Genomic DNA, 27,747 nt, shown 5'->3' on the forward strand with positions numbered 1-27,747 from the left:
GGCTTTAGATCTAGTCCTGTCACTAGCATACTTGTTGAGTGCGGCAAACCATCACTTTGGGATAGACATGACCAACTTTCAGCATCTTTGTCCATCTTACAGGGCAACCAAATCACTTGGCTTTGACCGTAGTTCTTGTGAATCCTAATTTACAAAGATATGAAGACCATCCACGTTTTACCTGCACCTATTGGGTGTAGATACAGCTTTGTATTGGGTGGGTACTACAGCTTTTAAATGTAAACATATCTCCTACTTTTCCAATGTATCCCTGTTCATATCCTCTGTGGAGAATCAACCTTATAAATGTTATTTTCATCTTACCATATACTTCTATACAGAAGAATTAAGAGGAGAGTGGAAGAAGTGCTAGGAGAAGACCAATTTGGTTTCAGGAAAAGTATAGGAACAAGGGAAGCAATTTTAGGCCTCAGATTAATAGTAGAAGGAAGATTAAAGAAAAACAAACGAACATACTTGGCGTTTATAGACCTAGAAAAGGCATTCGATAACGTAGACCGGAATAAAATGTTCAGCATTTTAAAAAAATTAGGGTTCAAATGCAGAGATAGAAGAACAATTGCTAACATGTACAGGAACCAAACAGCAACAGTAATAATTGAAGAACATAAGAAAGAAGCCGTAATAAGAAAGGGAGTCCGAAAAGGATGTTCCCTATCTCCGTTACTTTTTAATCTTTACATGGAACTAGCAGTTAATGATGTTAAAGAACAATTTAGATTCGGAGTAACAGTATAAGGTGAAAAGATAAAGATGCTACGATTTGCTGATGATATAGTAATTCTAGCCGAGAGTAAAAAGGATTTAGAAGAAACAATGAACGGCATAGATGAAGTCCTACGCAAGAACTATCGCATGAAAATAAACAAGAACAAAACAAAAGTAATGAAATGTAGTAGAAATAACAAAGATGGACCACTGAATGTGAAAATAGGAGGAGAAAAGATTATGGAGGTAGAAGAATTTTGTTATTTGGGAAGTAGAATTACTAAAGATGGATGAAGCAGGAGCGATATAAAATGCCAAATAGCACAAGCGAAACAAGCCTTCAATAAGAAATATAATTTGTTTACATCAAAAATTAATTTAAATGTCAGGAAAAGATTTTTGAAAGTATATGTCTGGAGTGTCGCTTTATAAAGAAGTGAAACTTGGACAATCGGAGTATCTGAGAAGAAAAGATTAGAAGCTTTTGAAATGTGGTGCTATAGGAGAATGTTAAAAATCAGATGGGTGGATAAAGTGACAAATCTTCAAGGTATTGCAGCAAATAGATGAAGAAAGAAGCATTTGGAAAAATATAGTTAAAAGAAGAGACAGACTTATAGGCCACATACTAAGGCATCCTGGAATAGTCACTTTAATATTGGAAGGACAGGTAGAAGGAAAAAATTAGGTGTAGGCAGGCCACGTTTGGAATATGTAAAACAAATTGTTAGGGATGTAGGATGTAGAGGGTATACTGAAATGAAACGACTAGCACTAGATAGGGAATCTTGGAGAGCTGCAACAAACTGGTCAAATGACTGAAGACAAAAAAAAACCATATACAAGAAAATATCATCTTTCTGCAAAGTTTTCACCATAATCTCTCCAAAATAAAACCAGATATACAAACAGATGGATTGAAAAAAAATGATACCATTGGATGCATATTTATTCTTAATAGCAGAATCTATATGTTTCGTCTACCTAATATTACAACTGTATTTACTGCAGAACTGTACGCTATCAATAAGGCTTTGAATATCGTTAACCCAAAATATTGACATATCTTTATTTGTAGCGACTTGTGTTCCGCACTCCAAGCTTTACAAGATTTTTACTTCAGACATCCTTTGGTCACCGAAATCTATAACGCAGTCACTGCAGTGAACCATCATAACACCCAAGTGAGCTTCTGCTGGATCTGTAGCCATGTAGGAATTGTAAGCAATGAACTCACAGATTCCGCTGCTAAAAATGCGTGTAGTCAACCTTCTTTAACCAATCGTGTTACTATATGCGATTTTATCAACTGTGTAAAACACGCTCTTTTAGCAAAGTGGCAAGGTGACTGGACTGCTACACTGGGTAATAAACTCTGACACATTAAGATTACTATGTTGCCATGGGACGGTCTTTCAGAAAACTCCGTCAAGAGGAGTTTGACGACAAAGGACAATCGTCCTTTGTCGATTGTGGTCAGGCCATACCAGAGTCACACACGGATATCTAATGTCAAAAATAAATGCACCCATATATATTATGGGTATGATGCAAGTGCCATTTGACTGTGTGCAACATCCTTGTGGATTGCATTTGTCATGTTGTATATTTAAATTGCTCAGGAACATTTGTCAAATCCTGAGAAATGATAAATTTTTTACTGTTATGTGTTTCAGTTTAAATTTTTATTTTCTTCTGTTATCCCAGAAGGAGCCTTTTACACTCCTCTCGAACTTCATTAAATTTATTATAGGTGTGTTCAAAAAGTAACGAGAATTTTGAAATTTCATGGGTTGTATTAGTCTGATTCTTCAGATCTTTTTGTTGTTGTACTGGTAAACATGTCTGAAAAGTATCTGTATATTTTTAGCCATATTGGATGTTTAGTCTGTTGTCAGCTGTCAAAAGGATAACATGTATTTTGGTACAATCAGTGATGTTTTATTTGCATAAATAATGGATCACAGAATCTATATTAAATTTTGCTATTAGAATGGAATAAAGTGTAATAATGTTTAAAAAATGCTAAATATTGCTTTTGGCGAGTTTGCTATGAATAAAGCAAGGATTTATGAATGGTATAAGCGTTTCCAAGAAGATCATGAAGTCATTGAAGATGACGTGCACCCTGGACTCCCCAGCATGTCAACAACTGATGAAAACGTGGAAAAAGTGAAAGAAATGATTATGAATGATTGCCGAATCCCAATCAGAGAAGTTGCTAATGATGTTGGGATATCAATTGGCTCATACCATGAAATTTTTTTGAATGTTTTGGGTATGAAATGTGTAACAGCAAAATTTGTTCCAAAATTGTTAAATTTCAAACAAAAACAAAACAGCTAGTTCGTCAATTTTTGGCCAAAAACAACACTGTAATGATACTCCAGCCACCATATTTGCCAGACATGGCCCCATGTGACTTTTTTCTATTCCCAAAAATAAAGAGAACCTTAAAGGGCCGTCGTTTTACAAGCATAGATGAGATTAAAAGCAAATCACCGAAATAGCTAAACACTATTCAAAAGATCGAGTTTCAGAAGTGTTTCGGGGATTGGAAAAAGCACTGGCATAAGTGTATAATATCTAATGGGGACTATTTTGAAGGGGATAAATAAATGTAGACAAATAAATAAAATTTTTTCCAAAAAACAAAATTCTTGTTACTTTTTGAACACACCTCATATGTATAGTTGTTTTTATTTATTTTACAGTTTTTTATCTGTGATAGTAGTTATATTTAATTTTTTTTAGTGTTATTTGTTATAAGTTTTAGCTTTTTAATATTTTAGTTTTTAACCTAGGTTTAGTTTTTTGTTAATTTTTTAGATTCCCCATTATCCGAGACGGGGCCCTTTATAGCCCTCTTGGACTTTATTAAATTCGTTTTATTACAACGATTTTACTTCTTAACATACCTGAATAAAAGTCATACTCGGATGATATATAGGAAACGGCTTGTAATCAGGTAACTGGGATATACTAGGCCATGTCTCTTCAGTCGGTGTGCCGAGTAATTTAAATATCCTCTTCAGCTGATCATCCACATCAGAACCAGGAAACAGTGGACGTCCAGCATTTGCAAGCTCTATATTAACATGAACCCAAAAATAAATGATCATACACAATGATTATAATTTAGAGAAAAGTAACTGAATCAAAATAAAATAAGTAAAGAAAATAAATTAAAAAGTTAGTAAAAAAAATTCAACTTACAGTAGGATCCTCAGTTTCAAGAGTTCCTAAATCAGTTATAAAGTTAGTACTCTTGAGAGCTGGAGAAATAGTGTAACAGAGGTTTTTTGAATTGGTGGTTGTTTATAGAAAACAATTCCAGGATGAATCATGCTACTTCTAAATTACACTGTTAACTTTACTCTACTAGGATGTCTCCAAAAAATATATACATACTTTTACAATCTACAAGTGTTTAAATTTTTCATTCTTTTTCAGATAAAACAGATTTCTCCTAGTGTTTTGTAAGTTTGAGAAGTACCTGAGTCACAAAGGAAGTTTCAGACAGACCCACCTATAGGCCTCACCATTACTTTTAGTAGATTGAAACAGATAGAAGTATTCAAGACATCCACAAGTAACCTTCTGGATAACCCCAAATATCAACAAACTTTAGAAAATAAAGGATACAATAACTTACTTCCAAGGAAATTTGGGAATCAGCTCATGTGACAGGAAACTGAACATTATTGAAAATGTTAAATTGCAACATTAACCCATGCTGTCATAAAAATAACGTCAACCACAGAATGAAGTTTTGTGATTTACATTAAAGCAAGCTTGATATAGGAGAAAGCGTTTTCAAATAAGACTGAAGCAACTGAATAAGACTGAGGTCTGGCTGAAATTAAATGGTTCAACTGCTAAAAACAATTGTAGCTACTTGGCATCTATGAATGTAAGTGTCACAGAAGAACAGCTATTAATTTACCAGGGAGTTTTAACAATGGTGTAACTGATGGAATTAATCTGAAATCGCTGCAGGAATCTGTCATATTGTGCACTCTTCTTGATGAAAATTACTAACTTAGTACATGGTTCAGATTAACAAAGAAGTAACGTTGACCCCCCTCAATAAACTTCTTTTTGATGATTGACCAAAGGTAAAATTTATAGCAAAAAGCAGGTAAGAGTTAATTAATTTAAAGTAGACAAGAAAAAAATACAACTATATCCCAAATGATTTGTGATATTTGCAGTTACAAATTGCAGTGACAATTTGCAAGGGCATTCTGCCCATTTTATCAGCTGGGCCTGGACCAGAACCAATGAGGAAAATGATATTCAACATCTACAATTTGGGGTTTCTTCCTTAATTTCAAATCATTAAAGCTTGTTTAATCTTTAATATATATATATATATATATATATATATATATATATATATATATATAAATCATGTCTTCTGGCTATAATCGATTCAAATAATTCTACTATTATTATACTCTTTACTTATTTTAAAATCCCAAATAAGTATTTATAAAAGAGTAGATACAGATAAAATAAGATAAAGTAAAAATAAAACCACACAGCAGTTCAATTACTGCTGAAAAAAGACCAGTTATTTTTACTGATTTATATACTTTCCTGTAATAGACATAGCATGTACTGCTATAGTTGGGAAAGTAAAAGCTAATGTTTTTAACTTAATTAGGAAAATGAAAATCAGTTGAGTATTATTTTTTGGACTGAATTTTTCTGTTTGACCTTTCGAAGTTTACCCGTTCTGATAATTTAAATATACCTGTTATTTGAAATAATATTTTATTCTTGAATAATGTTAAAAAAAACAAAAGTACAATGAACATTGTTTCAAAATTAAAAGAGTGATAACATATATTTTGAAATCCAAAAACAAAGATTTCCATATAAAAGAACAGTTCAAATAGTATCTGGCCATACCCCAATTAAAAAAAAAACTTACTAGTTGGTTTCCAATTTTAAAAAAGTAGTCCTCTGTTACTTCATACACCAAGACTGGGGGGCCAAAACATCCTGAATCAGATGCAAAGGATGAGAGGGAGTGTGTCATGATAGAACTACTGACTGGATGACTCCCGTATGTCTAAACTTTTGCATCAAATGCAGTTTGATGCAAAAGTAATTACAATTACAATTTAATAATAGTGTTTGTTAACAATTTTAGCAGTTGCCTTCCCGGTTTTAACTGAAGGCTTAATTAATGATATCTGAATTTCAGCAAGATGACAGATAATATTAGTTACTGTTAAGTGAAATTTGGCTTCTTTTTAAACCATTTTATAATTCTTTTATTTTTTAAACCCTGAACTGCAGCTGCTGAACCTGAATTTTATGAACTGTTCCACTTTAGACATCACCAAGCTTTTGGCAAAATTTCATATGGTAATTTTCAATGCTTTCTGTCATTTTACACAAAGTTAGTAAAGAATATATGTTATATACTATGTGCACGCGCGCACACATACACACACAAAAAAAAAAAAAACAAATTGCCTGGGGATGGATAAATGAGTTGTTCTAAAATCCTATGAAAAACACATTTACTGTTATGACAGTGAAAAAAAAGTAAGGTAAGATGATGTTATTGAAATAGAACTTTTATTTTATTTTACAGAAAAAACATCGATCACCGATTTAAAAATGTATCCCAAATTTTATTAATATATCTAAATTAGTTCTTCACAAACAAACTTGTACACAAAAAAAGACAGTAAATGACAGATGGAAAGTAATTTAGACTTACATTTAGACATTTTTCCCCTTTTTCAAGAATTCATTGTCAAAGTTTTCCACGTACTTCAGAGACAGCTTGTAAATATAATATTTTATATTCTTTATTATTCATTTAATCTTTTTATACGTCTGCATCCAAAAAATGTGTATAACCTTCAAAGTTACAAATGACAGTGCTCATCCATACTGCTTTCAAAAATTGATGGTGGCTAATCACTTTCATCCAATCCAATTGGTCAGGTATAATTTTAAGAAGTTTGTTTACTTCTTATATATATAGATATTTTTTTAAAAGCATGTTTTACTGGCCAGAATAATACAACACCTAATACTTCTTACTGTATTAAATAAAATGTAATAATATTCATAAAACTTTGCTACTTTCTCTTAAAATGTGTAAGATTGGTACAAATTTATACTAAAAGATTCATACCACGTATGTAGGTATCTTTTGCAAAGTTTTAATAAAAGTTAAATAAAAAAGTTTTAATAAAAAATATGAGTTAAAATGAAAAATGCCAGATAATTTTTTTGTATTCCTCTTTTACAAAATTGTATTTATAAATTCATGCAAATATGCATGGATAATATACCTCCAAGCAGTTTTAGATGAGAGAAAATCATTTCCAATTAGAAAGATTAGGAATCTTCTTTTAAATTTTAATTTTGAGTACAATAAATTCCCTTATACCAGGTGTTTAAATATGAAACCGGAATTTTTGTATAGAAAATACAAATTTATTGTTTTTTTGCTGTCTTCAGTCACTTGACTGGTTTGATGCAACTCTCCAAGATTCCCTGTCTAGTGCTAGTTGTTTCATATCAGTACACACCCTACATCCTACATCTTTAACAATCTGTTTTACATATTACAAACGTTATCTGTCTGCAAATTTTTTCCTTCTACCTGTCCCTCCAATATTAAAACGACTATTCCAAGATACCTTAATATGTGGCCGCAAGTCTGACTCGTCTTTTAACTATATTTTTCCAAATGCTTCTTTCTTCATCAATTTTTCGCAATACCTCTTCATTTGTCACTTTATCCACCCATCTGATTTTTAAGATTCTCCTGTAGCACCGCATTTCAAAAGCTTCTAATCTTTTCTTCTCAGGTACTCCGATCATCCAATTTTCACTTCCATAAAAAGCTATGCTGCAAATATATACTTTCAAAAATTATTTCCTGGTATTTAAATTAATTTTTAATGTAAAAAATTATATTTCTGACTGAAGGCTCATTTCACCTGTGCTATTTGGCATTTTATATGCTTCTGCTTCGTCATCTTTAGTAATTCTACTTCCCAAATAACAGAATTCTTCTACCTCCATAGTCTTTTCTCTTCCTACTTTTATATTCAGTGGTTCATCTACATTATTTCTACTACATTTCATTACTTTTGTTTTGTTCTTGTTTATTTTCACACAGTAGTTCTTGCGTAGGACTTCACTGTTTCTTCTAAATCTTTCTAACTCTTGGCTAGAATTACTAAATCATTAGCAAAACGTAGTATCTTTATCTTTTCACCTTGCACTGTTACTCTGGTTCTAAATTGTTCTTCAACATCATTAACTGCTAGTTCTATGTAAAGATTAAAAAATAATGGGGATAGGGAAGATTCTTGTCGGACTACCTTTTTTATTACGGCATCTTTCTTATATTCTTCAATTATTAAGGCTAATAATAATATAATGGCAGCCTTTCTGCCATTCAAATATTTTAATGCACTCTTAAATTCAGATCTTAAAATTTTTCTCCCCTTTCAACCTCTTCAACTTCCTCTATAACAACATTTTCTAATTCATTTCTTCCATATAACTCTTCAATATATTCTACCCACCTATTGACTTTTGCTTTTGTACTATAAATCGGTGTACCCTCTTTGTTTAACACATTATTAGAGTTTAATTTATGTACGCCAAAATTTTCCTTTAACTTTCCTGTATGCTACGTCTATTTTACCAATGTTGATTCCTCTTTACACTTCTGAACACTTTTCTTTAATCCACTCTTCTTTCGCTAGTTTGCACTTCCTGTTTATAATATTTCTTAATTGTCGATAGTTCCTTTTACTTTCTTCATCACTAACATTCTTATATTTTCTAAGTTCATCCATCAGCTGCAATATATCCTCTGAAATCCAAGGTTTTCCACCAGTTCTCTCTGATCCACCTAAGTTCACTTCTGCTGATTTAAGAATTTCCTTTTTAACATTCTCCCATTTTCTTTTACATTTTCTACCTTATCTTTTTTACTCAGACCTCTTGCGATGTCCTCCTCAAAAATCTTCTTTACCACCTCCTCTTCATCAAGCTTCTCTAAATTCAACCGATTCATCTGACACCTTTTCTTCAGGATTTTGAACCCCAATCTAGACTTCATTATCATTATATATCATATATCATTATAAGTTATGGTCGCTATCAATGTCTGCTCCAGGATAAGCTTTGCAGTCGATGAGCTGATTTCTAAATCTCATGATATAATTGCAGTATCTTGCAGTATCACCTGGCTTTCTCCATGTGTATATTCTTCTATTTTGATTTTTAAACTGGGTGTTGGCAATTGCTAAATTATACTTTGTGCAAAACTCAAGTCAAGTCGGTCCCCTCTTTCATTCTTTTTGCCCAGCCCGTATTCACCCTCTATATTTTCTTCGTTGCCTTTTCTCCTATGCTTGCATTCCAATCTCCAACTATTATTAAATTTTCATTCTCTTTTATGTGTTTAATTGCTTCATCAATTTCTTTGAATACACGCTCTACCTCATCGTCATCATAAGCACTTGTAGGCACGCAGACATTAATAATCGTTGTCGGTTTACGTTTTGTTTTTATCCTTATTACAATGATTCTATTGCTATACATTTTGAAATACTCTCTTCTCTATCTTGCCTGCCCATTATTTGAAGCCAAGTTAATTATTCTAAAATTACTCGACCAAAAGTTGTTTTTCTCTTTCCACTGAACCTCGCTAATTCCTTCTACACCTACATTTATCTTAGCCATTTCCCTCTTTAAATTTTCTAACCTACCAACCTTTTTTAGCCTTCTAATATTCCACGCTCCGACTCGTACAATGTTATTTTTTAATTTTCTTGTGATCCCTTTCTTAGTAATCCCCACCCAGAGATCCAAATAGGGGACTAGTTTACCTCCGGAATATTTTACCAAGGAAGGCGCCTTCATCTTTGTTATATGAAAATGCAGAGACCTACATTTTCTTGGAAAAAAAGCAGCTGTACTTTTCCATTGCTTTCAGCTGCGCAGTACTCAGAAGACTGAGTAATGTTGATATGGCTGTTTGTCGTCCTGACCTATGCCCTTAACAACTACTGAAAGAGCTGCTGCCTTTTTCAGAAATCATTCCTAAGTCTGGCTTTCAACAGATACCGCTCCAATATGGCTGCGCCTTCAGTCCAGTTACTCTGTATCACTGAGCACTCAAGCCCCCTCATCATTGGCAACATCTCATGATTCATAGAGGGAGATGTTTATTGTATGAAAATACAATAACTATCCCAATAACTAACCTAATGAAAATGGAAGAATCATTGAAATTAATTCACAATTGTATAAGTTAGAAGAATGGACTTTTAGAAAATTTAGAAATCTTGAAACTAAAAAGTAACAATAAAATGATCAGAAATGAACAGATCAACAATCAAGCGGATGTCCTTTTCAAGAACCTGAATTTACTGAAGACAGAAAACAAATAAATAAAATAATTATAACCATTATTAACAAATAAACAAAAAGAAAACCAGATAAGGCATGACGTCTAATAAAGGATGGGCATTGACTAAATGCTATATAAAGACTAACAGAAATTTAAAAGTACTAGTACAATAAGATGTGACAATGGAGTTATTCTGAAATGCATAAACATATAATAAAAGAATGAAGCTAAGAAGGACAAACAGTACTCAACATTAAAATGTATAGTAAATATAATTGCATTGTGGTACTTAATTTAATTGTTATTTAATTAATTTTTGTATTTAATTTGAAATACTATTTTTGAATCTTATAGATTACATACGGTTATGGAAGTACATACGTAAGAAATTTTTATGTGAGCTATCTCTCTATATCCTTGTCAAACCATGAGCAAGTGACAATATCATACACAGTGATACTGAATATTTATTGTTTACTCCCACCACCCCCTCCGAGACTGAAATCGAGAAAGGAATTTTTAAACTCTACATCTATTGAGCCCCTCCATGGTTCCCAAAAAGGGCCCCAACATCTCCAGGACATGACATGACCTGGACTGGCAAACTTGGGCGACTTTAAACCGGCTTCGAACTGGGGTTGCACCAACCAGAGTTAACCGTGCTAGATGGTGTCAAATAGAGTGAACTGTCAACGACCTGAACTGCGAGTGCGGTGAGATTCAGGACTCTGAACATCTCCTAAAGTGCACCCTTTGCCCAACCAAATGCACACTAGAAGATCTGTGGCAAGGAAATGTTTCTGGTGTTTCAGTGGCACAATACTGGTCGCAAAGGTTTTAATGTCTCATCACTTGGACACGAAAAAGTAAAGTAAATATTGTTTACTGGATTGTTTTACAATATTGGAGTAACCATAAATCTTGAACCAATGGTTACAAATAAGCTATGGTATTGATAAAGATTACCAAATGGAAATAATTTGTATTTTACAGCCATGTGGAGATAATATTTCATGTTACCTGAGAGATAGACAAAAAAAACTTCAGATATAAATCAAACAAAAACTGTCACCAATTCACCTACACTGTAAAGAAAGGCTCTCTAAAACTGGTGATGTGGCTTATGGAACATCAACATTTTTAAACCAATCCTCTTTGAATCAATTATCCATTATGTTTAGAAAATGATTTTTTTATATATCGTGTGATGAATCTGTATAATAATGTAATCAGTTGGTGTTATAAACAATTCATGTGAGGGCAGGACCCACCTCAAGTGTGCAAAAAGGAAACACAATCAGTCGGATATAACATGTTTCTCATAGGGAGTTTTTATATCAGTGAAAATTCACTGAAGACCAGTAGAGAACATTTTTCATTAAGGAAAAATGCTGTTACACAGTTAATAAGTAAATTTCAGATATTATGGCCACTATGAACATTATAATTTATTAATAGCATATTTCTTTCATATAATCTCATTTTATTACATGCTGTTACCTCCTTCCATTTGTTTTTTTTTTTTAATATAAAAGTAATATCTGGTACTGTCATTTTGCATTTAAAATGTTTCATCTAAGCTCCAAACCAGGGCATAAAAAATACTTCAACTATGAAAAAAATTTACGTGAAAATTCCATTTAATAATATAGTAGTATTACTATTATTATATTTAGTAATACAATCTACTACTGTAGCCCCAGATACTTTCAATAGTAAAAAACAAACTCACAAGAAATAATGTACTCGATCTATTAATATCATCTAAATAATAAGCTTCACTGTTTATAAAATATTAACACACTAAAACAAATCCATGAATACTATAACACATCTGATAAATTAAAAGCTCATTTTAAAAGTTTAAATCATAGGTTGTTTTAAAAATAAAAAAATTACCTGCAAATATACAACCTGCAGACCACATATCAATTGATGTTGTATACAATTTTGCACCGAATAAGACATCTGGTGGTCTATACCACAATGTAACTACTTCTGCTGAGTAACACTTAACTGGAATGCCAAACGCTCTAGCTAAACCAAAGTCAGCCAATTTTAATTCCCCATTCTGTAAATTAAAAAAATATATATATATAAATGTTAGATAAATTATGATCAGTTTATTCTAAATTATTACATAGCAAGTAAGAAAGTAAATACAAGTCATACCTACAAATGCATTTGATGAGAAAATTTCTGTACTTTTACCTGAATCTGTACACAACACAACAGCTACATATTTTTAACAGAAACGTTTTCTATTTACACAGAACACTCTAGTACTGCAAAATAGTACGCATTACTCTGTCAGTATATAAAATAAATACAGTAGTACTGTTACAAATAAAATCAAAGTTTATTTATCTGAAACAATCATCAGCTTTTTTATTTAAATAGCATATTAAAAAACACATAAGGAGAATAGAAAAAAATGAACTTTTACAGAGTGACAGAAAAGCAATAATGCAATTAGATTGGTCATTTCACCCTGATACAACTCACTGCTCGTACGATCAGTTGAGGGAAAAGTAAGAAGAGGATGATCAAAAACACCATTCCTGAATCACAGAGTGACATTCACATTATTAAATCAAACAGCCAGGTTAGAAAATAACCCAACCCTTGGAAGACGACAATCATCCTACATCTGCCAACTCTTGAGTTGAGTAAAAGAAGACAATTAAAGTTACCAATTGAAGATTAAAGGTATCAATTACTTCAACTCGGATGGCCAAACAAAAATAAAAACAATATATTCACAAATATCACTATATATGAATAAACAGATTTATTAAAAATAATTTTGGAATTATTTTCCAAATTAGCACATCTATTCATATTATTTTATTTACATACCCGATGAGCACAAGCCAAATAAATGGCTATCACACAAAAGTGTTTGGTTTGAGGAAAATATTTTTGTGATTCTAACAAAGTTAACCACTTATCCACCTCGCAGTAGGCATTTATAGTCATTCCATGTGTCATGAAATCGATCAGCACTACGCCAAACCAATCTCAAAAGACTATGGCCATCAGTTTGCGTCCAAATGGCTGAGGCTTGACCTTTGTCAGTCTGGTTGATGACTGAGGATGACACTAATCACTTGACTGCTGTTTTCTCCTCGCCGTGTAATACTAAATCCATATTTCATCGCTAGTAACAATTTAATTAAGGAACTCGTCACCTTTAAGCAAATCCCTTGGAGATTTTTTTGTGATGCTCTGAAGACGTGTAGCAACCGACGTGCACAAACCTTTTTGAAACCTAAATGGTCATTAGCAATGCAACCAATAACAGCTCTTGAAACATCAGGAGAAAGAAGGGCCAGGTCGGAAATCGTTGAGCGACGATCTTTTTTGATTTCATCATCGACAAGTTTCAACAAGTCCTAGGTGTTTGTCGAGGGCCTCCCCGAACATTCTTCATCGTAAACATTAATCCTGTTATTTCTAAACCTTTTACACCATTTTCGGACGTTTTTTTCATTCATTAAATTATCACTGTACACAGCAACTGACTGCCTATGAATTTCAATGATTAACATTTTGATGGTTTAAAAACGTACGACTCCATGTATTTCACAGTCGGCGACAACATCAATTTTCTTATTCAATTTATAACGTAATAAGTCACACATAATCAAAGATACTACAATGCGACAACTTACAGACAACAATGCAGGTTTACATTACTAGCGTGGCCATGAACGACACAGGTTTGCCAACCTTAAGGACAGAAATTTCCCAGCGGTCTTTACTTTATATATCCCATGCAAATAGCACAACTCACAAAAACCTTAATCAATCAGACTTGTTTGGAAAAAAAAACAGGAAATACATTTTACAAAATCGACAAAAAAAAAAAAAAATATATATATATATATATTTCAATCATCATTATATAGATAATACTTCAAATTTTTTCCTTAAAAATTATTATCTATAAATTTTTAAAACTCCAAATCAGTAATAAATACCTTACCGTACGAAATTTAACAATACTATCGTTTTAAGCCTAATTTTTAATATTTTTATTATTATATTTAGGGTCATTCCACGTCAAACACACCAAGAATCCCTGGTCGACCATCACCAAACTTTATAAAATTTTGCGTGAACATTCGCTGCGGTCTTAAATGCCATTTTACCAAATTGTAGCTCTATATCTGCTATTGCTGATTTTCTGTGATCTCTTGAAAATGGGGTACTTATTGGTTCAAGCATACATGCAAAAATGTCTAACTTTGACTTATAATTTTTAAGGCAATAATAAAGCTGCAGGTTTCAATTTTAATACTTTCGATTAAAATTTTAAGTTGAATTCAAATACATTATTCACAAGTTTCTTTTAGCACCAGGTTTTGAGATACAGCAGCTGAAATTCAGCTAAAAAGTTGTTGCAACAATTTGTAAGTCAAGTTTGAGCTTATTTAGTTTCTTATCTAGAACTTTAATTGGAACGAGACTTTGTAACCTGAAGAAAGGCATAATTGTGTGTAACATCCTAGTTTCAAAGCAACTGGAAGCCTTACATCAGGAGATATTCATAAAGTTTGTTCAAAAATGTTTTAGCTTGATTTTTTACCAACTTTGGAAAGCTTACATCTCAGGTATACCTATTTGAATTTTGTTAGTTTTATAATAGTTAGAAAGAGCAACTTTTAAACTACAAAATCCATGCAGTTTGTTTTTTGACTCCTAGTTTATAAGCAGCAGAAAAAACAATTGAAAGATAATACATCTTTCAAACAGGAAGCAGGTTTTCCATAATGTTTATGGATTAAATAAATACTCTTCAGTAGAAAGTAATTTCTTATAAGTAATATCATCTATTTTACTGTCTGTTAATACTAAGTTGTTAACTGCACTGGCTGTATCTTGCCTCCTACTGAGCGCAGAGGAGACAGTTTCAACTAATTTTATACATTATGGCAAGCACAATTTTTAAAATTATTTATTGCACATGCACAAAAATACTAAAACCATAAACAAAATGTAATATAGTCATAGTAGTAACAACAGAGTGCAATAAAGTATTACAATATTATAGAACACAGTAGCTTCAAAATAAAATAGAAATATCTAAAGCAGTAAGAAATTTTTTTAGCACAATACTTTTAATTCCACTTCGGCTTAAATTATTTCTCAATCATAGACCGGATGTATTCTGGTTACATATATTGTCGTCCTGATGATGCTTCAAGAGTAGTAAAAATGTGCTGTTGTAGAATCCAGCAAGTGTCCTTTCAAGGGGGCCAATGATATAAACGAGCTGCACCACAAGGGTGCATAAAACTAATGCGTGGATCATGTTCTTCAAAATATATATCACATATATTTCCAATCCACTAAGTATCGTTTGTTATACATGCAAGCTGACAAATTGATATGCCTTGAGTAGGTTTATCGGTTTCATAAACAACAGCTACAAATACTGAAGTATCATTTGAGACTCTGCTGACTTGGATTTTAACTTTGCCTTTAACTAAACCGACTTTCCTGTTGTCAGATTCTCTTAACTTCTTCTCTTGTTCGCCATCGAACACTGCTGTATAATAGAAGATCTCCATATTCACATTTAACTTCTTGTAGAAGACACTTGAATTACATATGAACCAGTGAAGACACAAAAAAGTCGACTATCTTAGCAAGAGTAGTCATCACAGAGACCAAATTCAGAGATGAGATCTTTACACATAAGCTTTCCGGTGTATAATACAATTAAAATGTATCAGTTTGGGGTTAATATGATTTTCAAGAAGTTTACAAGTCCTTTCTTCTTGCCAACTACTACAGCAGCCCCATCAGTTGTCAGACAGAATAATTTGTTCAAGTTGATGCCACGTTTAGCAAAATAACTAATAAATGCAATCAAAATGTCTTTTGCTTTGGTTGTATCATGAAGGGATAATAAGCAACATACTCTTATAAATGTGATTATTCTCATAATATCTTGCAACTACAGCTAGGCATGACAAATCATTTAAATCAGTGTTTTCATCAAGAGCACCGCTAAGTACTTGGGATTCTTTTAATCCAATAGTTTGTTTAGTTGTTACATTTTCAGCCAAGTCAATTATGCACCTCTCAATTGATCGTGCAAAAACTTTGTCCAAACAAAATTTCAGCACTGCTCAAAAACGTTTCTTTGGTGTATTCTCCATCTGTAAAAGGTTTACTTTTAAAGCCACACATTGAGCTACTTTTTAATTACATTCAATAACTTTATTCTTTGTTCCAACTGCTTGGCTCAAAATATCAGTTAATTTTTTGAAACCAGAAATAGCTTTTTTAATGGCTTCACTTTTCTCTTCTGAGGTTTTAAACTTAGATCGGTGTTTAGTTTGAAAGTGTCATTGTACACTAGCTGTGTGACACACAACACTTGCACTACAGAAAACACAAACAGCACGATCTTTTTGTTCTAAAAATCCATATCCTTTTGTCAAATTTTCTTGAAATGGACAATGATCAAGTTTCCTTTTTTTCTGCCACATTTAACATAAACGGTATTCTGAAGATATAAATAAATCAATAAACATCAATGCCGATGTTTTATATATAAAATTTAACCGAATTGAAATAATAAAAAGAATTTAAATTTGTCAAAACATTATTTAAGTAGGACTTATTGTTTTTACAATTCAAATATATTTATTTTAGAACTCACCGATTAACATCACATATAAAAAAGGAATAACCTATAAACCTATTTTCACCCACAGAGAGATGAGCGATCTTTAATTGTGATATGTGTTATGGGATTTGGGTACAGTTTTGAGTTGCCATACATCCGAATACATTTTCCAAACAATATCAACTTAACTAGATCGATACAAAGTAGAAAGAATCAAAGAAATGACACTTAAATTTTGATAACTGACTTGTGATGCAGCTCTTCTACAGTTCTGACTTTTGTGTCAATCATAACCAAATTATTGATATGTAAAACTCAGAGCTTCTGCGAGCCATTAGAAATTGCTTGGTGTGCCAAGTGTGGTATGTGTGTCGCAGCTTACCAACTCTTGGCCTACAAAGTTCTACAATAATACAAAATGTTTTGGAACGCTGCAAATTTTTTTCAAGATACTGTAAATTTTAGAACATTCTTTAAAAAATTTACTAATATTCTGAAGCAACGAATGTTTTTCCACCTTCAGCTGTTTTAATTAACTAGAAATGTCTACAGATTAAAAATTTGTCACGTACAAAAGATCTTTGAAAAGCTTTCTTACCTACCATAATATAAGAGTAAAAAAAAAACAAAATGCAAGGATTATGTTGTTTGAAAGCTGCCCTTTCCACCTATTATAAAACTAACAAACTCTGAGAAAGTATACCTGAGATATAAGACTTTGAAGATTGGCCAAAAATCATGATTAAAAATTTTTGACCAAATTTGGTGATGTATTTCACTTAACATAAGAATCCAACTGCCTTGAAACTGCAGGATCCTACACATAATTATTCCCTTTTTCAAATTCTGACTTCCAAAATATTGCAACAAATTTCTGGCTGAATTTCAGCTGCTACAACTCAAAACCATGTTCCAAAAGAAACTTGTGACTAACTTATTCACATATAGCAAAGTTAACCAACAGTATCAAAATTCAAATCTGTATCTTTATTACTGCCATCAAAATTGTTAGTCAAAGATATCAATTTTTGCACGTGTCCACAAACTATTAGTAAGTATCCCTTTTTCAAAAGCCCCAAAAAATCAGCCATAGCAGATAAGGAGCTGCAATTTGATAATGGCATTTCAGACGTGGGAAACCTCCTCAAAAATTTTATGATATTTGGAGATGGTCAACTGGGGACGATTTTCAAAACTGGACCATTTGACATGAAATGACCCTTTAATAATATTCAATCTGACAAACTAAATTTAATATTCAATCCGATCAATATAAGTATCCTGAGTATTTTAAGTGAAATTATTGTAAATACAATAGTTGTTTTAAAAGTAAGTTACTAGAAATCTACTGGTTGTCGAAAGGGAAAAATAGGAGGTTCATCTTTGATTTTGATGGGCACTTTAGCCATTAGGCCAGTCGTACAGCCATTGAACAGTAAACAAAGGTCTTTGAGTCAGTCGACAGGCAATCTCCTATTAGATACAGAGGACGCAGAGGCTTCTCATGTACAGGCATTCTCAACACAGACAAATTAGTACAGGTGTGATTGACAGCCGGTGGAAGAAAGATCAAAGGTAAAGAAATGAGATCGGTGATGAAAAAAGATAATCCACCTGTTGACAAATATCAATGTAGTTTACTAGGACCCTTTTTAATACTACCACATGGAAAAAAGTAAAGTAATACATCTCCATCAGATTTCAGTGCACAGATTATATAACTACACAAAAAACAGGCAGTTGATATTCATTGTTACAATTTTCTACCAAAACTGAAATCAATACAGAAATTTGTTGAAATTTACAGCAAGAGCATAATTATCAATAAGCACAACATCCAGTAAGAAACAATCCTGTTTGAACGAATGAATCTTATAAACTAACTGGAACATATGAATGTTGTTTATACACCAAAAATAATTTTAAATTACTGTCATCACAGGCCAAATGTTTAAACTGGTGAAGATTAAGTAAAAAAAAAAAAGAAGGGTAATGGTCAACATCAATTTAATACATAACTTAAAAAACTGAAATAAAAAAACTTATTTGTTTATTTTAAACGTAAGTTACCTTTTAAGCAACTTCCAGATTCAAATGGAGTTACTTCATACACATTATATCATTTGTAATCGCTTGTTAAGATAGAATTCTGGCCTTCTTACAATTTAATCAAAATGAGTCGTGTAAATTCCTCATAAGCCTCAAATCATTTCCTAATATGATAGATGATTGATAATTATAAGACTGATTATTTTATAATTAACAGAAGTGTTTTTGAGTAATTCAAAAAAATTAATACAAAAAATCTACAAATCCTGAATTTTCTGCTCGTATATGTTAAATATATGCTCAAATAAATTTATTAACCACCTTCCTGTTGTGAATTATTTTATAGTTACCTTTTAGATTTAATATCTTAATTATTCAATAATCTTAATATGCATTTAATTTTTTAATTAATATGGATTTTAATTGCATCTATTTTTTATTTAATTAATTGTGTATTTTGTGAAGTCAATCTTATCGAGGTTTTTACCACATTTACATCGATCCATCTAGGCATATGACAGGCAGTTCCTTTTTTAAACCATGTTCTAATATCTTCCTGTTCCTGATGCAATTTACACGATGTATTATGTACTGATTAGAATAAAAGATTTATTTATTCATAACTAGGTTGTTCAATATTCATTACACGACTGATCTCTGCAATGAACAGAGTGAAAGTGTTGCTTATAAGCTAATATCATCTGCATTTAGATGAGCTTCACGTGCAGTGCGATCATTTGCATGATGTGCTTCGTGGCAGTGTGCGATCATGAAGACCTTAATGCGAAACTAATTTATTCCTTATTTTCCCTTGTAATCCTGGCATGGAGTTGCTTTTGGCCTCAGAAATGACTATGCCAGTTTTAAGACTAATTTGTATCTTGTGTCAGGTCACCTAAAAGCTTTTTGAATAAGGCACCAAACAAGCACAAGTACAATCACTCAAATAAATAATATAACTAAAAAATGTCTAATTTAGTAACAGACTGAATACATAATGATGTAAGATCATATATATATAAATTTGTTTTACGCACCATCTATTATTTTTGTTTAAACCAAGAAAAAATTTAAAGTAGTGTCAGTATGAATAACATAATCGCATGCATTATCTCTTATTTAAAAGAGAATGTCCTGACGGCTTCACTGACTCATAATCAACGTACAACGAAAACTATTACAGGTAGAGACTTGAGATTTTCATAGTATCTTTTTATCTTTAAGTAGTAATTCACTAAGAAAGGATTTTGTGAAATTTTGATTTTAAGGGGTTTAAATAGATAAAAAAACTAAATTTTGTGTAAACAGTGCTATCTGTTGGATGTAAAAGCAACATACACTATACTAAATATTTTACGATTCCATTGCAATGTTTCCGATATGTGTGTCCGCTATAGACTAAAAAACTACTGGACCGATCTTCACGCGGGGAAGGGAGAAAGGGAAAAATGGAAAAAAGAAAAAAGGGGAAAACAGGAAAAGGAAGTGGAAAGGGAAAGGAGAAAAAATTAAAGAAGAAGAGGAAAGGGAAATAAGGGAAAGAGAAACAGGAAGGGAAAGCGAAGCGAGCCATGACCCTCTGATTGTGACGGGAAGCGCAAGTAACCATAGAGCATGGACGAAGCCGCGATGGGGATGCTAGATTTGGAATTGTAATCAATTTTTTGTTTATCTTTATTGAACTTTTATACTGAACTATTTTAATTCATTCATAAAATGGATCGGTATAACAAATATCGTTCGAATTTCTTATCTTCATTTTTTGTTTTCCTTTATTTAACTTTTGGGCAACAACTCATTGTTTATCATACATTCCTTCAGTATTTTTCATAAAAAATTTTATTTACCATTTTATCAGGATTTAATGAAAATCTAAATATAATATTGTTAATTAACTTTTTATTTATAAAAAAATTAATTTGCTACTAAAAAGCATTGCGACTGAAGCTACATCTATATTGCAGGCGAAGTTGCGATGGGGTAAGCTAGTTATGGTATAAAACTTAAAGCTACAGATTAAACACGCTAATTGAAAATGTAACATATGCTAAGTTTACTATTACAGAGAAAATGGATAATAAAATTTGAGAAACCAAGTTTATTAATAAAAAAACGAATTACAATAATACAAATTTTCCAATAACTAACCACAAAGAATAAAAATGAACAATATTAAAATAAAATACTAACGCAACATAATACAGAATTAACATTCAGCAAGAGCATTACAAAACTAATTTAAAATTAAAAAAAGTAATTAATTTTGCAAAATAATAATTATATTATAAAACTCCAAATAATAATTAAAATTGTTCAATGAAAAATAGATCTGTTTTAAAAAACATATTAAATGTACTAAGTTCTTAATTTCTTGGCTGAAACAATACACATTACAAAAGGGATACGAACCATTAAAATTAAAATAGATTGCAGATTGTATTACGAGCAAGATAAGTTGTAATAATTAATGAGTATACAGTACTAAATAAATATAACATTTAGGAGAAAAGAAACCTTGAGAAATCAATACAAAAAAAAAAATAATTTTCTAAGACATCAGTAGAATCGATTAATATCAAAATAAACTAAGAGTATCATTATGACATCTGTTTACAGAAAACCCAGCATCAAATAATGAGGCTTCAAACCACCCATCATCAAATAAAACAAGCATATATTAAAGGTAAACCAAACAATGCAATACAAAAAAGTACTAATAATTAAAAAAACATAAAATAAATAAAATAGGTTCAGAAAACTGTTTTAAAGTATAATTTATCAACTAATTAAACAACAAATAATCAGCAAAAACAATTAATAAAAATATATTTCAACTGACAACTATACATAAAGAAATGTAGCACGATCCCATGTTTCATTAAGTATACTACATAAAAATGAATAAATTTGTCAGTTTGAATAAACCAGTCGGTTATTGTAACATACTTGCATCGATACAAGTTTTAAATAAATAACAAAAGCGGCATACCACAGAAAAATGTTATTACAATTGCATATGATATAAAGTACAATTTCATAATAATTTTTTATTTGCATTTTTAATTTTAGTTAAAATTCAATATTTATATTTTAAAAAAATGTAATTCCCTTAATTTTGGCAAAATAAGATTATTAAACTGTTTAATATTATGTAAAACATTTGTCCATAAATACTAGTGGTAGTACATAAATACTACGACATATAAACAAGCATGGGAAAAAAGTTCAGTCATATCTGAATATTCTTAATGATAAATCTTGTTAATTTTCAAATCCAGATAGCACAGCTTTTCAACAGACCTATTAAAAAGGGGAAAGCCATCTTTGAATCGCTTATCGCTAACTCTCCCATTTTCCAGATAGCTACAGGAAAAGTTATTCCTTCAGGGGATCTCTTTAGAAAAAGTAAGCTAAAATCCCTAACCAGTCAAAACAGGATTCCTAAACTTATATGTTCAGTATTTAATTGTGAGAAAGACGGGTGCTTAAGATGTTAACAACATAATGTTTTCTGACACAAAACAAAATATAAAATAATTAAAATAAAATTAGAGTTTAATCAGAGTCGGAATTCAAGAACCAACATCATCCTGCCATCTAAAAAATCGCACTCTTAATATAGCCTGTTGTTTTAAAAGACTAATCAAAACTTTAAACTAAACTTTAAACTTTAAACTAATCAAAAAGTGTAGCAATGCAACAATTAAGTAATCATAAGTGCAAAAACGTACGGAATATGCATAAAGTCTGAATATTCTTAATAATTAATCACTTAAACTACACAAAGCTTCATTCTCTTTCTGGATGTCTTTAACAATCACTAGCAGAATAACTGCTATTGAACAGTTCATAATTTTCACAATAGTTAAATTTAAAGAAAGCTAAAAAAATAAAACTAAAAACAAGATAAAAATCAAAATTAAAAGAAAATAAAGTCTTACCTTATTAATAAGTAAATTCTGTGGTTTTAGATCTCGATGTAAAACATTATGACTATGACAGAATGCAAGGCCTCTTAGTAGTTGATACCTAAAGATAAAAAAAAATTATACAAATAAAGTAAATACAGATTTATTGTTTAATCCTTGTGAATAATAATGTGTCCTGTTTTTTCTTTCTGTTACCAAGCAGTTATAAAATAATGAGAAAAATTACTGCTCTCAATAAAAAATTACACTGTTCCCCAAATTACTACTGTATTTTTCAACATTTCAATAAAATAAAAACCACATAATGAATTTGCTGCTTTGTTTTTATTATTACATGTACTGCTAAAAATCCTGTCGATAACCTTAGTGAGTCTATCCTATTTTTCTGATACAAGGCAATGAATTTCAGATGTATATCTGGTAACAGACCAACAGGTTTATCTATAACCAGCCTACATTGCTTGACACATTGTCGCCATGCTCAGACCTGGTGGCCTGGGGGTTTTTAGAAAGTTTTTTAAAATAAATATGGATTGAATATAAGTACATTATATACCATTTTAAAGAGCAAATCGTGCAGTTTATTTTAGTGTAGAAATGAAAAATATTAGACCGCTCACCATTTGTGTTACTATCCATTGAAAATGTTGTTTAAAAAGTGAAAAAATAAAATTGTGACTGTTGCATTCACTGTATTCCATGCTTTTTCATTAATTTTACAAGATTGAAAACTAAAATAAAGTCACCACCCTATCTTTAAATTATTACAAATGAAAAAACCTGTAGTATTCAATTAATTATAAGTATGTACAAAAAGCAAATGTGAAATTAGTCTATACGTACTTGGCTTTGGTATTGTATAGTGTTAAACAGTCCGGAAGACACAGCGGTGTACCACAGTTGGAACACTACAAACCAGTTTCTTTGACTTCCTGCTTTTCCAGTAGATGCTTTACTCTTTTCCACACACATTTTATAAACCCATGTTGACCAAGCTTTTTTTTCTGCTGAAGGAATCCTGTCTGGAAAGTGACATCCAGAGAGTCTGTTTGAAGTAACAGACATATGAATTGTTTCCTGAGCAAGAGATCCACCTTTATTGACCAATTTTACTCCAAGTGACGCAATAAACTTTTCTAAATGTATTTTTTCTCAAGTTTGGAGATCGGGATTGATGATAACAGAGAAATGAATTTGAAAAGCCATCATAAAAAAAAATGAAAGAAGAGTTTCTACCACCATTTCATTTGTTTTCTCTTGAAAGGGTAATAGGTATTAAAGATTCATTTTCTTTCTTTTTCTAATTAATGTAAATAAACAACTGTCACGTTCGTCTTATTCACTAAATAAAGATATTATGTTGGCTTATTAAACCAGCTGATGATGCATATTATTCTATTTAAACTTAAATTTATCATTCGCTATGACTCTTGTTACAAATATACACATATAAACATGTCTAGCTAGACAAACTTCTAAACCACATGTAACTTTAATATAATTTTAAACTTAAAGATGATGTGACATTTAAGCGAATAAAAAGTGTATTTAATAAACATTTGAATCTCTGGCAATTATTAATGTGTTAACATAACAACTTAGGTACTGCACTGAGGTTGTAATTATTGTACATTATTTTACTAACTAAATATTCGCCAAGTTATAATTCTTCAAACCTTCAATACTTAAAACACGATTATACAAAAAAAGGAATTATTTAAGCTACAAATATACAATTGGATTTGCAACAATGGATTTCTTCACCTCATGAAAGTAATATCGTTTCAATTAATTTTATATTTAATTACTATTGGTTTTATTTAAGTAATTCATTGGTTATTTTATGTGATTTATTGTACTTACATTGTTATCGGTGTATATTATTAACTTAGGCTCTGTGTATTACGGGCAAGGAATAATTGTCATGACACAAATGATTTGTGTCACTCTAACGATTATAAAGATATGAAATTAAATATAATTATCAGTAATAAAAGTCAATTTATCAAAACAGGTAAACAAAATACGACGTATAAATCACAAAACAGTGATTATAAATATAATAATGTTCGTGGCTGCAATTACAATGATATAAAGGACTTTTAAATATATCCATAAGAAAAAGAATTATTAGCATAAGGTTATACAACAAGTTCAATGTGGTAGATTTAACATTGTCTGCATCTTCATTTAACGTATCGGAAGAAAATCATGATGACCTTATTAATAATGTTTATAAAATGAATGCTCATTTTACTGAAGAAAAAATGACTAAGGATTCTGACGTATTTCAAGAATCTGTTAAATTTGGAACTCAAAACTCTAGTTTTTAAATAATAAACCTACAATTCTTTCATTTATTTGTTCATATTAGTCTTATAGCGCAAAGAATAGCTATTAAGGAGTTTCATATAACACAGTTTCAGAAGCATTAGCCTAGTGTTTGCGAAAATTATACTTCCTGTAAAAGGGACGTTAATAAATGTAGAAAAATAATTTGTAATTAAACAACTCTGTTACGTCTAATCCACTATTTCAACCGCACGTTTTTTCTAAAGATTCAGTCATTAGATAAAGAAAGAGAGAAATGTAATGAAATAACAAACTTATTTGAATCAGAAAAATACAAAAAACTAATAATAATAATAATAATAATAATAATATGTTTAATAATTACATTGAATGTGGTATAGTAAGAATCTTAGTATGTTTATTGACTGAATCTCCGATTAATTCTGAATGTAATATGTGTGATTGCAGCAATACCAATTATTGCATGTGAACATCTAGTAATGTTTATCAAGTTAATTTTGAAGACTGAGACCTTATAAATTTCAGCTCAGACATTACCATGTGGTTTCCAAATTTGATATCAACAGTTTACATGTAGTAAGTTGAATGTATGGTCAAGGTACATATTACAATTGTTACCACAAACTATTAAATTGGCCGACTTCTTGTACAAATGAAACATTCCATACAGGCAATAGTCCAATGTTCTTTTCAAATGAAAATATTATTAATACATTACTTAATGTACATGATAAATTAAAAATATTAAAAAATCACCGTTAGAAATAAAAATTAAAGGTTAATAACAATTAGAAATTCTATTTACAGCAATAATGAAAATTCACATAAAATAACAAATTCCTTATACGATTCTAAAAATAAAATAACCGATGAATGCAACTTAAATAGTTTAGAATTTAATGAAAAGAATAGTTTCCATGAATATCAGATGCTTGTAAAAGTATCAGAAGTTAATTTAATTTTGCATTCATTCAATCGAGCTAATGGAATGATTGATGAAAAAAAATGTAAAAAAATATATCTTTTATTACTTTTGAGTAAACAACATCTGGTTGACAGCAGTAAATATATTGAATGCTAAATACGCTACTATGTTTCAAAAATGGGAATGCAATTTATTCACACAAGAAGAAACATTCTAATAAATTATTAAATCACAAGGAACTCTTCCAAAACAATTTGAATGATTTATATGCAAAACATGATTACATCATTTCAAAAATTATTTCTGAACAGATACCAAAAATTTAGTTGAACCATTTTTAATTAGTGTTAGTTATGTCCTGCAGTATTTCATTCTAAAGACCACTTAGTAAGCGTATACAGCACATTGCAAAACAAATAATTCACTTAATTGCTTCTAATATAAAAAAAAGTAGAGAAATGTACAGTTGCATATTTACACGCCAGTGGACTTCTTAGAAGTCTATAAAAGTGAAAAATTTAAAGCTGTGTTAAACAAATTCTAAGAGGTAGTTTTATATATATAAGGGAGACTCGAAGCGTGGCACGTATAGTGACGGGAGGAAGCCCTCTTGCCTAGGCCACCCTGACTAGCCTGCATTCAAGAGCAGTGAGTCAGGGTGTGTCCAATGATGGCATGGGGGACCCTCAAGGGTGGACTAAGGCGCGAGGCTATGGGTAAGCGCAATGCATGCCTGTAACCAAGTAAGTCAGGACCGGGAAGGGTAGCCTCCCTGCCGAGGGGCTTTTTGGCCGTCCTGAATAGGTGGTCAAATTGCTCTTATGACGCTGGTAGGGCCCCGATGGGTTATGTCCTATGGGACTGCTTATAGGGGGGAGTCAACTGCCACGGCATCCTGAGGCAACTGATATGTTGCTTAACGGCAGTTCTGGTCACCCCGCGGGTGCTTAAATAAATAAATAAGCGAGAAGGAGATAATGGTATTGTAAAGACTAATATTTTACATTTATGTTCTATGTGATATTTTATCAAATTTTTAAGATTGGGGCCCTTTACACCCCATAAGTGTTGTTGGTTTATTTTTTTGTGTCTAAATGTTTTGTGTACTTCGTGTTTTTAAATAAAAATGTAAGGGGCCCTTTACACCCTTACATATGACGACCCTGATGGTGATACTAACTAATCTCTTTTTAAGAACATGAAGAGGGCTAATGACCTTAGTAGTCGATGCCCGTAAAACAATGAAAAAAAAAAATAATAATAATGATATTTAAATAACTACTTTACTACTACTAATGGTATTAATACAATGGACCATCAGTTATATAATGTAGACATAAACAACAAAAAAATTGGTAAATATTATTATAACAAAATCTATAAATATCATTTAAGGCAATTAATTCATTACTTATATTACACCAGCTTTAGTTAATGTTACAATAAGTCAATCATTAATCCATACATTTGATTCAAAACAAAGATGTCTGAACATGTAATGTTGATGATGAACTAAGAACAGCAATTGATAATAAAATGTATAATTAAAGATTTTACATCAAGGCTTGATGCAACCACTGGTTTACCTACAGATCTGCTAGATTCGTTTGAAGTTCAAATCATAAATTCTGTCTTGTTAAATCAACATTCATTGTTAGAAATGTACACTATAGTTGAAATTAATTCTGTAGAATTTATTGATCTTTTTCCTAATTTATCTGAGTTGTATTTATGATTTGATTCCATCTAA

The 27,747-nt window shown here is 31.1% G+C and overlaps 1 protein-coding gene across 6 annotated transcripts in view; it reads right to left on the bottom strand.

Moving 5' to 3' along the window:
- The window catches only part of Cdk5 (Cyclin-dependent kinase 5), a 94,107-nt gene that overhangs the window by 34,817 nt on the left and 31,543 nt on the right, over positions 1-27,747 (bottom strand). For all 6 annotated transcript variants that reach the window (XM_075381245.1, XM_075381241.1, XM_075381239.1 and 3 more), the window contains exons 5-7: positions 22,772-22,859; positions 12,038-12,209; positions 3,648-3,817 (exon numbers count right to left, since the gene is read on the bottom strand). In XM_075381245.1, coding sequence (XP_075237360.1) covers positions 3,648-3,817; positions 12,038-12,209; positions 22,772-22,859 — 430 coding nt within the window. The remainder of the gene's footprint in view (positions 1-3,647; positions 3,818-12,037; positions 12,210-22,771; positions 22,860-27,747) is intronic.

Source organism: Lycorma delicatula, chromosome 13 (assembly GCF_047948215.1).
Source record: "Lycorma delicatula isolate Av1 chromosome 13, ASM4794821v1, whole genome shotgun sequence".
In the NCBI taxonomy this organism is placed as follows: Eukaryota; Metazoa; Arthropoda; class Insecta; order Hemiptera; family Fulgoridae; genus Lycorma; species Lycorma delicatula.